The sequence below is a fragment of the Oryctolagus cuniculus genome, chromosome 17 (assembly GCF_964237555.1).
Source record: "Oryctolagus cuniculus chromosome 17, mOryCun1.1, whole genome shotgun sequence".
Taxonomy (NCBI): domain Eukaryota; kingdom Metazoa; phylum Chordata; class Mammalia; order Lagomorpha; family Leporidae; genus Oryctolagus; species Oryctolagus cuniculus.
Window position 1 is genome coordinate 55,737,463 of NC_091448.1, and position 14,091 is coordinate 55,751,553.

Consider the following 14,091-nt stretch of genomic DNA (forward strand, 5'->3'; position numbering starts at 1 on the left):
AACCCACTTCAACATAATGCCAGCCCCTGATCCAAAGAATTCAAAATCCCAAATTATTTTACTATTGAAAGCCTGTAAATCACAAAATAATACCTGAGAGTGAACTCTTGGCAGAACGAAAGTCCCATTGTGTCTTCTTACTCATCTTATGGCTGAAGGCCACAGCCTATTTGTAAAATATATATACTTGGGGGGCTGGTTCTGTGGTATAGCAAGGAAACCCCCACCTGTGATACCAGCATCCCATATGGTGTCAGTTTGAGTCCTGGCTGCTCCACATCTGATCCAGTTACCTGCTAATGCTCCTGGGAAAGAAGCAAAAGATGGCTGAAGTGCTTAGACCCCTGCAACCACATGGGAGAACCAGAAGAAGCTCCTGGCTCCTGGCTTCAAATTGGCCTCTGATCCAGCTGTTGCAGCCTCTTAGGAAATGAACTAGTGGATGGAAGATCTCTCTCTCTTTCTCTCTCTCTCTATAATTTGGACTTTCAAATAAGTAAATAAATCTTTAAAAAAAAATCCCTTGGGCCATGTTTCAGTTCTGAGCAGGTGCTGACAACATTATGGGATGTCTAGCACCTGCAGCCCAGTTTGGTGGAACATCTGTTTGCATTCCAGGCCTCTACTTATCTGAGTCCAGAAGACCTCCTGAGAAGTGAGGTAGAAGAAAGTCAGAGAAAACTTCAAGTCGTCTCGGACACCTTGACCTTCTTCAAGCAGGTGTTTCAGGACAGAAGGGAGAATCTCCATACTTACTTCAAAGAGAACCAGGAAGTCAAGGAGTGGGATTTCCAGTCTTCTCTGGTCTTTGTGCGCTTGGACAGCTTCTTGGGACGACTGCACGTAGTAACGGTGAGTGCTCAGATCAGCTCAGGCCCCCGGCCCGACACTGGAGCAAGTCATCCAAGGATTCATAAAGTGAAACAGGAAAATGAACAACATGTTTGATGGCCAGAACCCATTCAGTAAGGGGTCAAACAATAGTGGCTAGAAAGTGACCATCACATGGTGGTGTTTCTATTAGGAGTTTAGGAAATTGTGGCTCTAGATGCAATTAGGAAGAAAGGCCAAGGAATCAGTCAAGTCATTCAGCTGACTTTCAAGTTGGCACCTTGTTTCAAATAGACTATGACTAGGAAGTCCAGTGTGACAATGGAAGTGAGCAGAGCTGGATGTGGCCGGCAAGACCCAAGAAGTCAGCAGTTTTGAATTTGTCCCCAGCTCCCCCACTTTCCAGGTGGCTTCCAAAACTGCAGAATTGATGAAACCCCGTGCAAAAGAAGCACAACTTCAGCTCAGTTATTTCTTCACCCTCGGAGCAAGAAAGAGGGGCTCCCTTAACCCAGCAGGGCTCTGAAAAATAAGTAGGAAGCCCAAGAGGAAGTTAGTTTTGAAACTGGAGAAAGAATTTGCCAGGAAAAGTAGATGAGGGAGGACAAAAATGTGTGTGTGTGAGAGAGAGCTGGAAGCCAGATCTCAGAGAAAGCACACCTTCAATACTTCATCAGGACAGTGGAGAGTACAAATAATCGATATCCAGCTTTATCCTAATCGTCTCCTTTTTCAGCACAGCTCTCAAGGCACAGCCTCTCCCCCAACCCCTGACCTGCACTCATCTTTGCCCTTAACTCCATTGCTGTTGTTGATCCGGAGGTGATGGAGGCCCCGGGATCCAACCTGCTCCTGGCCTGGGCTGACTGCGCAGGAATATCTGTGTTTGCCCCTTGGCAGCAGTCACGTTTGCAGGTTCCCCAGCCCCACTGACGGCCCTAGGATGCCACCAAACAGCCACTCCAACAGCTGCGTGGGCCAGGCCCTTGAGACCCCATGCTACTGCTGTGACTTTGCATATAGACAGCTATTCTAACGTTAGAGCACCTAATCTGCTGGGTGGACTCTGTAAACACCAGCAGCAGCAATGGCTACTCACCTCCCCAGAGTCATTACCCTCACAGTAGTCCTCTCCCAGGCTGCCTTCTCTCTCTGCACCAAGGGCACAGATGCATAACAATGAGCTGCCCCAGTTTAGTCAGAAGATGACACTGGTGCCATCAGGCTCCCTATCTTTCCTGCTACTTCCCCTCTCACATTTTCTACCCTCAGCTGTGGTTTACTTCCCAGATCCTTTGCACAGCCCCCACTGTTTCTTCTCTTTTGTTTTCCATCTCCCAAACATTTGCTCAGACTCACTGCCCCCCACCCCTTGCCCTTTGCTGTCTTCCTCCTCCACCACCTCCCCTTGCTCAGCTCAGTGCAACGGGACAGGGGACAATCGATTTCTGGCATATTTCACGTAGCCCTTTAGTTTACATTCTGTGTATCTCTGTGATCGATGCCTGTTTGCAATGGGATTAATGTGCTCCTCTCCAGCAAGAATTTGCATGAACTTAGCCTTCTGTATTGTCTGTTTGCAGACAATATATGACCACTGAGATGATGGTGACAGCAGTGACACGACAGCCATGCATTTAGCCTTCTGCCTGCTAGCACCAAAGGTTTTACCGTGAGGGGCAGGTTTTTTAACCTCCACAGTTTCTGTCCTGTGATTAGTGTTGCATTTTTTTTTACCCTGTTGCTGTTTTGCATAAGAGTTCTATTGTACAGATTCACTCTTTCCTTCTGGGTGCTTAGCTAAATGAAGGAGGATGGGAGTGGGGGCTGCTGCTTGGGAGATGTGAGTACTGTTAAATTTTCAGCAGGTCTGCAGTACCTGGGGCAGTTTCATTCTCAGGGTATCACCGTTCTCTTCCTCATCCCCAGAACTCTCATGCAGCACACCTCTTAGCAACCCCTCGTGGAGAGAAAGGAGAAATAGAAAAATAACGAACTAGCATGTTTCAAATCCTGTGTCATGCCGTGACCTGTATCCTTGCAATCATCCTAAGAGCTGGTTTTTTTTTTTTTTTTTAATTTTTGGACAGGCAGAGTGGACAGTGAGAGAGAGAGACAGAGAGAAAGGTCTTCCTTTTGCCATTGGTTCACCCTCCAATGGCCACCGCGTCTGGCGCGCTGCGACCGGCGCACCGCGCTGATCCGATGGCAGGAGCCAGGAGCCAGGTGCTTTTCCTGGTCTCCCATGGGGTGCAGGGCCCAAGCACCTGGGCCATCCTCCACTGCACTCCCTGGCCACAGCAGAGAGCTGGCCTGGAAGAGGGGCAACCGGGACAGAATCCGGCGCCCCAACCGGGACTAGAACCCGGTGTACCAGCGCCGCTAGGTGGAGGATTAGCCTAGTGAGCCACGGCGCCGGCAGAGCTGGGTTATTAATACCTCACTTTAACCCAACAGCACAGTCAAATCTGACCAGGCTCAAAGGGATTTAGCTGGGGTCAGTATGTGGGGCAGGTGGTCCCAAGAATTGTCTTTTTACAAACTTTGAGCTGGGAGCTTTGAAAGTCTGTTTCCTTTCTTCCCTCTCCCCTCTCCCCTCTTCTCCTCTCCTCTATTTTAAGGGTCCCAAGCCAGCTCTATGGTTTCATTCTCCCTCATACATTCTATTCTGCCATCTGTACACCATATAATTTCTTTTTACCTAAATAAGTTACTTATATAAATTTATATAAAATTATGATCTCATTCCATGTAAAAGCCTTATTTCACTTTATGACTTAGCAAGGAAATCCCAAAAGTACATACACTCTTTGCAATTTGAACCATCAAAAACCAAAGAAAAAATGAGTCATTCAGTTGTCTCTAGATTGCTTGTGTCACTCTGCCTCCCTGATCAGTGTTCCAGCATACACACACACACACACACACACACACACACACACACACTCTGAAGTTCATTTTTGTGCAGTAATGCTGTAGATTCTGCAGATCCCCTGTTGATGTTTCTGCCTGCAGCCTCTTGCCTGCAAACAATGCAGGAAGCATCTTGGAGAGAACCCTCATCTCTTTCATTACAAAATCGCTGGAAAGCTGTGATTCACTTGGAGACAAAATGATTTCCTGCTGAGGCTCTATGTGAAGTGATTAGCGGCAATATAGGTAACCAGCGGACCTAAGACACACCACGCTCGCTTCCGCTCTCTCCACCCGCTCCAGCCCCTCCCCAGCCTCCTTTCATTCTGAGCCTAATTGGGCCAGCTCCCCTCTTAGCCCGGCTCCAGCCTGTGTTCACGTAGGAGACCATTAGCTGCAGAAGGTCCGTAGCAGTCAGCAGTCGAAAGGTAAAGAAAACAGTCTTTTCTGCCAATGACCTTTTGAGATTTTCATCTATGAATGTCTGCTTTGTGCTCTCCCTTAATGAATTCCGAAGACATTTCTTTTAAGACGGGCGGCATGACCTCTCCTTGGAGAACGGCATTGCTCCTGGTGGAGCTTGTCATTATCCCTGATTCAGAGTCTTCACCTCACGGGCCGGAGCAGGAATGAAACCCTACCCCCATCCCTGCACCTGCCTCCACCAGTTCAATGTTGCACGGCTTCTTGTAAGCATAGGACCACAGTCAGACCGTCAGCTGCCGGGGGACCCTGGCACCCAAGAGGCACCAGAAGAACCCTTGCATGAGCTGCGATGCATGGAATACCCACCAACCCAATCTAATGACGTCAAGATGGCCATAGTTAGTGAGAGTGGCTACTGTCTTTCTGAAATCCTAACAAGGTGCTTTCTATGTAACTTGGCAACCCCCCAGCAGACTATTACTGTCCCCATTTACAGGTGAGGAACAGTGAGACTCAGAAAAGTGAGTGTCTTGCTCTTAGCCACCTGGCTAGTGAATGGCAGAACCAGGGTTTTGTGTTGAGCTCTGGTTTATTTGCCCCCAAATCCTGGGCTGTCTCTACGATGCCATATGTTGGCTATATGCTGAAGTCAGTATTTTCAGCCTTTATACAGCACAGTGGAGTTTGCATGTTTACCACTGTGATGAACAAAAAATCAATATTTTTAAAATACCATTTAAACCTCTGGCTGGTTTAAATTGCCTTCTATCTGTTCTGTGAGGACTTTTCAACATGCAGTAAAATAAAGGGGGGTTATATTTAAATAATTTAAAAATCAAAGATATAGTCATGGCCAACACAATCATGAGACCACTTCTCACCTGCTTTAGAACTCTTTTCTACAGTATCTTCAACATCAGACTCTTAATAGAACCCATCCAGAAACAGGGAGCTCACTCCCTCTCTTAAGTAGTCCATTCTATGGTTGGATATGTGTAAGCATAGGCCTGTTTAAATTCATTGGAATCACATAGGGAGAGACTGCAAGAGAGACAGAGAGAGAGAGAGAGAGAGAGAGAGAGAGAGAACACGACAGAGAGAGAGAGCTAGAGAGAGAGAGCACGCACTATATTTATTCACTGGTTCAAACCACAAATTGCCATAATGCTCATGTCAAAGCCAGGAGCCTGGAGCTCCATCCATGTCTCCCACAAGGATGGCAAAGGCCCAAGTGCTTAGTCCATCACCCACTGCCATCACAGGCACATTAGCAAGGAGCTGGTCTGGAAGCAGAGCAGCCAGAACTCAAACCAGCGCTCTGATATGGGATGCCAGCCTCATAAGTGGCAGCTTAACCCACTGCACCACAACACACAGGCCCTACAATAATTTATTATAATGGCATAGTGCTATAATAGCTAAACCAAAAGGGACAGAGAACATCAAGGGAAGGCAGGGAGGGGAAGCCCTTTAAGGAGGACAGTAAGGAAAGGCCCTAGACTTTGAATTGAGCCCCAAGTAAATGTGTTGTCCACCAGGTATTTGTGAAGTTTGATAAAACAAGGCACAAAACCATTGTTTTCACTAGCCAGACTTCCCTTCCCCAAATAAAATAATCACATATTTCTCTACCACCTGCAATTTCCCCGTTAGATTGCAGATGAAACACCTTCCAGTGATCATCCACGAGCATGCTTGCAGTATTCTGGAGAAATAAAATAGTGTAATGGAATCATCATCTAGTTCCCCGATATAAGCAAACATATCCAAATGCATCTATGTTTTAGAATGGTTAGAGACTATTTCCTACACATTGAAATTGACATCCACAGAATTGTGAGGCATGAGCACCAAGGTTATATTCCATCGCACAAATATGATTTCCTATAAAACCAATCACAACTAAGCACCTTGTGAGAGATTTGAATTATAACTGCAGTCGATTTCATTTCAATAAAGTTCCTTTCTGTTCTCTTTCCAGTATGTAAGTTGGAGGGTCTTCTGGGGTAAAGGCTGCACAGTCTCCCATCAGGGCTGATGAAAGTCTCTGGTTTTAGTGCATGTCTTCCTTTCCTTAGCCACTACACTTCTTCTTCTCTCCCCTCCCTCTTCAGCCAGCTACTCCCCAACAAAGTTGAGTAGTGGAGGGATAATTCAATGGCTTCCTAAGTCTGGCAAAGCAGAGATAGCCAGTCATTTCTCTCCACTTCTCAATGTCTCTTCCATGGCTACTGGAATTGGTGTGCCAGCAAAAGAAAGGAGCTAGGAAGTCCTATGCTAAGCTGATGGGTCACTCCAATGACAATGGCCATTGGCAGTGCTAGAATCAGCTGGGTTTTGCCACAGCAGTGTCATCATGTACTCTGTTCTTGCCCTTCAAGCCTCCAGAGTAGAGGACCCCCTCCCAGGGTTCCACATCACATGTCACAAATGACACAAAGGTTACGTACACCTTCTTTTTTCCTGTTGAAGATTGTTCAGTAGATCAGAGATTGCAATAGGACACATGCCTTGGTTTGAAGGTTTTGTGATTATAGACGGGTACTTATGAGGGATAAATTTCATCAGCTCTGTTAGGCATTCTCATGCTCTGTCCATTCATAGGTGAGGTAGATTCCATGGACTTGGGGGGCAGAGGGACACCCCTCCAAGACCTGTGGGCTGTGTCATACAATCCTGAGCCCAGCTGGGGTACTGCCAAACCAACAAACCATCAGGTCATACTACATGCATGCCATGTGTGTACTGTATGTCCAGCTCTGTACTGAATCCTAGGCTTGCAACTTATTTCCTACTACCACACCATGAGCTATTGTTATTATCCTGGTACAGATAAGGAAATCCAGCACAGAGACAGTCAATGACTGCCCCAGTCACCAAGCTGGCAACAGGGCATAACAGGCTTGGTATACTTGGCAAGAACACTTTGCAGGAGACTTCCCCCTTAACAAAAGTCACTAAGAAGTCTGGTGTCACCTTCTGGGCTCGTCTTCATGACTATTTTGACCATTTGAAGGATCCGCTTTTGTGTCCATGTCCCCTAAGAAAGCTGTTTTTTTCCTTAAAGATGTATTTGTTTACTTGAAAGGCAGAGTTATGGAGACAGAAGGACACATACACACACAACACACACACAAATACACACACACACACACAGTGGGAGAGAGAGAGATATCTTCCATATACTGGTTCATACCCCAATGTTGCAACAGCCAAGGCTGGGCCAAGCAGAAGCCAGGAGCCTGGGACTCCATCCAGGCCCCCAACATGGGTGGCAGGAGTCCAAGCATTTGGGCCATTTTCTGCTGCTTTCAGAGGTACGTTAGCAGGAAATTGGATCAGAATTGAAGCAACTGGGACTTGAACTAGCACTAGAAAGCTGTTTATTCTAGAACTAAGCAGCACAGCCTGTTTGAAACTGACTTTTTAAGATAAAAATCACTGGGAAAGCCACCAATCATGTAATTTTATTATTATTGTTCATTATTTACTTAAGGATGCAAATACAGCAAGAGGCCGAGGCATGCATTTTACTTATTATTTTGGTTTGTGTGAGTTTTATTTGTCTGTACTTTTCCCTCACTTTGTTGTTGAGTTTCACCAAGAGTTATTTATACCAACTCAATCTAATAATAAGGTTACCAAGCTAATCAGGATTCACATTTTCCTAAGCAACCACCACCCCCATATGATTTCCAGCTCTACCCATCCACTGTCGTTAGGATGATAATTATTATTATTTTAACTCTTTTGTGAATTCTCCCCATAGGATCTTCTGAAGACAGCGTTGGATTTCCACAAACTGGAAAAGCTTGAGTTTAGTGGCATCCGAGGGAATGCCCTGAGTCAGCAGGTGCAGCAAATGTACGAGGAATTTCAAGAGATGTACAGGGTCTTCTCAGAGTCGTCCTATGACTTCTTGGACCCCCAAAGCATGGTAGGTCTTGGGGGAGCTGAATTACAAGCTTTGTCCCATTCTAGGTGTTGGCATTCTGTTTCCCCCATGCATTTCCTTTTGCTCTGTGGTCCCAGTGGCTTAGTCAGTTGTTATTTGTGTCAAGAGTACCTTCATTCCTTGTGTCAGAAGGATTGAGGAGTGCCTCTCCCAAATGCTAACTGCCCAGCACCAGTGATTTCCAGAGAGGGTTTCAGAGATAGTGAGGTGGATATGGGATGATGGTGGAGGTTGTGACTACCCCATGGCTTCCAAATGTTTGAGCTGAATGAGATAAACCACACAGAACAAGACAAACACGGGATGATCTCACTTACATGAAAGTCTAACATAGTCAGACTCAGAGCAGCAGAGAGCAGACGTGATTTCCAGGGGCTCAGGGGTGATGAAAATGAAAGGCGTTGGTCACAAGGTACAAAGTTTAGTTACACAGGTGGAAAATTTCTGGAGATCTAGTGCACAATATGGTGATGATAGCAAATAATACTGCATTTTAAACTTGAAGTTTACTAAGAGCATAGATCTTTTTTATTTTATTTTATTATTTTATTCGAAAGGCAGAATGATAGAGGCAGAGACAGAGAGGAATCTGCAGTCTGCTGGCTCACTCTCCCAAGAGGCCACAACAGCTAAGCCTGGGCCAGGCTGAAGCCAGGAGCTGGAACTCTTACCTAGGTCTCCCATGTGGGTGGCAGGAGCCCAGGGTTTGTGCTGTCATCTTCTGCACATTAGCAAGGAGCTGTCTTGGAGGCAGAGCAGTCAGGACTCTAACCAGTGCTCATATGGGGTGCTGGTATGGCAGGCAAGGGCTCAATTAACTGAGCTACAGTGCTGGCCCCAGGAGGGTAGTTCTGCAGAGTCCTCATTACAAAAAATAAAATAAAAGAAGAAAAATGGTAACCATGTGAGGCAATGGATTATGTTAACCAGCTCGGTTGTGGCAGATGTTTCAATGTACATGTCTATCAGAATTATCAAGTGTATACCTTCAACATGCACAGTCCTTTGTCAATGAAACCTCAATGCAATTGAGAACAAAAAGCTTTAAGTTACCAGCAGAGACTGCTAACTGAGGGCCAGGTATACCTGGACAGAAGTTTGACAGTGTCTTTGTGAGGGTGGAGTGAAACCATGGCCTCTCCAATGAAGAAATAGCCAGCGCCATGTTTTCTCTGATTGGAACCACGAGTTCACATCTCCCCTGCTGCCTTTTGAAAACCATAACCTATGAGTCCAAACCCATAGGAATAAAAGTAGAAGGGTCAATATGGAAACAGGGCAAGGACATCTCAAAAATGGAAGGTCTGAATCATGGGAGAAGATATCTTAAGAGTATGAGAGAGAAAAGAAGAAAGAAATTAGGGCAGAATGGGGCCAACCTTGTGGCACAGTGACCTAAGCTGCTGCCTGTGTCACCAGCATCCAGTATTGGAGCACCCGTTTGAGTCCTGGATGCTCCACTTTCCATCTAGTTCCCTGCTGGTGCACCTGAGAAAGCAGCAGTGACCCAAGTATTTGGATACCTGCCATTCAATGGGCGGTCATGATGGAGTTCCAGGCTCCTGGCTTCAGATTGGACCAGCCCTGGCCATAGCTGCTATTTGGGGACTGAACCAATAGATGAAAGATTCTCTCTCTCTCTCTCTCTCTCTCTCTCTCTCTCTCTCTCTTTCTCTTTCTCTTTCTCTTTCTCTTTCTCTTTTTCTCTCTCCTTCAAACAAATAATATTTTTTTTACAAATTAAAGAAAATAAATTAGGGCAGGAATCTGCTTTGTGCAACTTCAGACATCCCAGGATGATAGTGCTTTCTTAAAACTCCTTTAATCGCCCACTCTCACCACTGCTATTTAACATAGTTCTGGAAGTTTTAGCCAGAGCCATCAGACAAGAAAAAGAAATTAAAGGAATACAAATTGAGAAGGAAGAAGTCAAACTATCCCTCTTTGCAGATGATATGATTCTTTACTTAGAGGATCCAAAGAGCTCTACTAAGAGACTATTGGAACTCATAGAGGAGTTTGGCAAAGTGGCAGGATATAAAATCAGTGCACAAAAATCAACAGCCTTTGTATACACAAGCAATGCCATGGCTGAGAAAGAACTGCTAAGATCAATCCCATTCACAATAGCTACAAAAACAATCAAATACCTTGGAATAAACTTAACCAAGGACGTCAAAGATCTCTACGATGAGAATTACAAAATCTTAAAGAAAGAAATAGAAGAGGATACCAAAAAATGGAAAAATCTTCCATGCTCATGGATTAGAAGAATCAACATCATCAAAATGTCCATTCTCCCAAAAGCAATTTATAGATTCAATGCAATCCCAATCAAAATACCAAAGACATTCTTCTCAGATCTAGAAAAAATGATGCTGAAATTCATATGGAGGCACAAGAGACCTCGAATAGCTAAAGCAATCTTGTACAACAAAAACAAAGTCGGAGGCATCACAATACCAGATTTCAGGACATACTACAGGGCAGTTGTAATCAAAACAGCATGGTACTGGTACAGAAACAGATGGATAGACCAATGGAACAGAATTGAAACACCAGAAATCAACCCAAACATCTACAGCCAACTTATATTTGATCAAGGATCTAAAACCAATTCCTGGAGCAAGGACAGTCTATTCAATAAATGGTGCTGGGAAAACTGGATTTCCACGTGCAGAAGCATGAAGCAAGACCCCTACCTTACACCTTACACAAAAATCCACTCAACATGGATTAAAGACCCAAATCTATGACCTGACACCATCAAGTTATTAGAGAACATTGGAGAAACCCTTCAAGATATTGGCACAGGCAAAGAGTTTCTGGAAAAGACCCGGGAGGCCCAGGCAGTCAAAGCCAAAATCAACTATTGGGACTGCATCAAATTGAGAAGTTTCTGTACTGCAAAAGAAACAGTCAGGAGAGTGAAGAGACAACCGACAGAATGGGAAAAAATATTTGCGAACTATGCAACAGATAAAGGGTTAATAACCAGAATCTACAAAGAGATCAAGAAACTCCACAAAAACAAAACAAACAACCCACTTAAGAGATGGGCCAAGGACCTCAATAGACATTTTTCAAAAGAGGAAATCCAAATGGCCAACAGGCACATGAAAAAATGTTCAAGATCACTAGCAATCAGGGAAATGCAAATCAAAACCACAATGAGGTTTCAGCTCACCCCGGTTAGAATGGCTCACATACAGAAATCTACCAACAACAGATGCTGGCGAGGATGTGGGGAAAAAGGGACACTAACCCACTGTTGGTGGGAATGCAAACTGGTCAAGCCGTTATGGAAGTCAGTCTGGAGATTCCTCAGAAACCTGAAGATAACCCTACCATTCGACCCAGCCATCCCACTCCTTGGAATTTACCCAAAGGAATTTAAATTGGCAAACAAAAAAGTGGTCTGCACCCTAATGTTTATCGTAGCTCAATTCACAATAGCTAAGACCTGGAATCAACCTAAATGCCCATCAATAGTAGACTGGATAAAGAAATTATGGGATATGTACTCTTTAGAATACTACACCGCAGTAAAAGACAATGAAATCCAGTCATTTGCAACAAAATGGAGGAAATAAGCCAGTCCCAAAGGGACAAGTATCATATGTTCTCCCGATCGGTGACAACTGACTGAACACCAAAAAGGAAACCTGTTGAAGTGAAATGGACACTATGAGAAACGGTGACTTGATCAGCATAGCCCTGACTGTTAATGAACAACTTAATATGTTATCCCTCTTAGTATTTTTTTTGTCTGTTCTACTTAATACTACTGGTTTAATTCTGTAATTAATACAGTTATTCTTAAGTGTTGAAATTTAACTGAAATGTGATCCCTGTTAAATATAAGAGTGGGAATAAGAGTGGGAAGAGATGTACAATTTGGGACATGCTTAAGCTGAATTGCCCCAAATGGTAGAGTTAGAAATATACCAGGGGATTCCAATTCAATCCCATCAAGGTGGCATGTACCAATGCCATCTCACTAGTCCAAGTGATCAATTTCTGTTCACAATTGATCATAATGAAAGGACTAAGAGTCAAAGGGATCACATAAACAAGTCTAGTACCTGCTAATACTAACTGATAGAATAAATAAAGGGGAGAGTGATCCAACATGGGAAGTGAGATACACAGCAGACTCATAGAATGGCAGATGTCCTAAATAGCACTCTGGCCTCAGAATCAGCCCTAAAGGCATTTGGATCCAGCTGAAAAGCCCATGAGAGTATTTCAGGCATGGAAAGCCAAGACACTCTGGCAAAACAAAAACAAAAACAAAAACAAAAAAAAAAACCTAAATGAAAGATCTCTGTGAGTGAGATCCCAGTGGAAAGAACAGGTCTTCAAAGAAGGAGGTACCTTTCTCTGAAGGGAGGAGAGAACTTCCACTTTGACTATGACCTTGTATAAATAAGATAAGAGTCGGTGAACTCAAAAGGCTTCCATAGCCTTGGAAACTCATGACTGGAGCATAGGGAGATTACTGATGCCATAAACAGGAGTGTCAGTTTGTTAAGTCAACAACAGGAGTCACTGTGCACTTACTCCTCATGTAGGATCTCTGTCCTTAATGTGCTGTACATTGAGATTTAATGCTATAACAAGTACTCAAATAGTATTTTTCACTTTGTGTTTCTATGTGGGTGCAAACTGTTGAAATCTTTACTTAATGTATACTAAACTGATTTTCTATATATATAGAAAATTGAAAATGAATCTTGATATGAATGGAAGGGGAGAGAGAGCGGGAAAGGGGAGGGTTGCGGGTGGGAGGGAAGTCATTGGTGGGGGGGAAGCCAATGTAATCCATAAGCTGTACTTTGGAAATCTATATTCATTAAATAAAAGTTAAAAAAAAAGAAAAAAAAACTCCTTTAATCATAAGTAGAAAAATAAGTATAGTTGCAGCTACAAAGCAGAATATATACTATATGTTTGCTGTCATATAACAAAATTAAACAAGAAATACTACATTTTCTGTGTGGCTGGGTTTGGGGAAGTAGAAATATACCATGTTTTCCTACTTTACTTTTTTCATAAGGAAACACATTATTATTATAGAGCAATATAAGAAATAATAATGATTCCACAAATTAGAGATTGTAGTTAACAAAATTCCCTGAAAATTGCTTCACTCTAATAATAGGAACACATTCAGGGCTGCCAGATAACATAGAGTAGTTGGGACATCCCTATACTACAAGAAATTCATTATTTATCTGATATTCAAGTGTAACAGGTGCTGTGTTTTTATTGGCTAAATTTAGCAAACTTAAGAAAAATAGCTTGTTGCTGTCTAAACCTATTTAGGTGTATTTAGAAGAAAAGGTACATATTATAATGTTTAGCTTATAATGTTTACATTCCACCTAATGACTAGATTAGTTAAGTGGCAGTGAAAAACATAGGATTTTGACTTGGGGGAAGAAGAAATGTAGGTGGTAATGTTGGAATAGTCCCATTGCTGGGATGTTGCTACTGAAAACTTGGTTTTCAGAGTAATATGAGCTGGTACTGGTGAGTGAGAGGGCAGGGGTTTTAGGATGTAGACGAGAAGACCACACAAGGATTGAAATGACACCAAGCTTACATTTGCTCCACTTGCCATGTTGCACAGAGCATCCAGGTAAAATTGTTGCAGTATCAGGGTAATTCTCTAGGTAGTCAAAAGTAGGTCATGCCATGGTGGGTTTCAGAAAATTTAGACAAATCTTTCATATAACCAAGTCAAATACAAAGGCTCTTAGTAAACAGCACAGTGGGAATGACTTTGGGAAAATCATGTTTTGGGTAATGCACTTGTGGTGTCTTTTTCAGGAATTTGAAACCGACGTCTCTGAATTTAACCAAAGAGTAGAAGACCTTGACCGAAGGCTGGGGACTATCTTTATTCAAGCTTTTGATGACTCACCTGGATTAGAGCATGCCTTTAAGGTTTGTGCAGATGG

General features: G+C 43.6%; 1 protein-coding gene across 5 annotated transcripts in view; it reads left to right on the forward strand.

Moving 5' to 3' along the window:
• The window catches only part of DNAH9 (dynein axonemal heavy chain 9), a 373,954-nt gene that overhangs the window by 23,030 nt on the left and 336,833 nt on the right, over nucleotides 1–14,091 (forward strand). For all 5 annotated transcript variants that reach the window (XM_070061394.1, XM_070061395.1, XM_070061396.1 and 2 more), the window contains exons 6-8: nucleotides 619–852; nucleotides 7,940–8,107; nucleotides 13,961–14,077. In XM_070061394.1, the coding sequence (XP_069917495.1) occupies nucleotides 619–852; nucleotides 7,940–8,107; nucleotides 13,961–14,077 (519 nt within the window). The remainder of the gene's footprint in view (nucleotides 1–618; nucleotides 853–7,939; nucleotides 8,108–13,960; nucleotides 14,078–14,091) is intronic.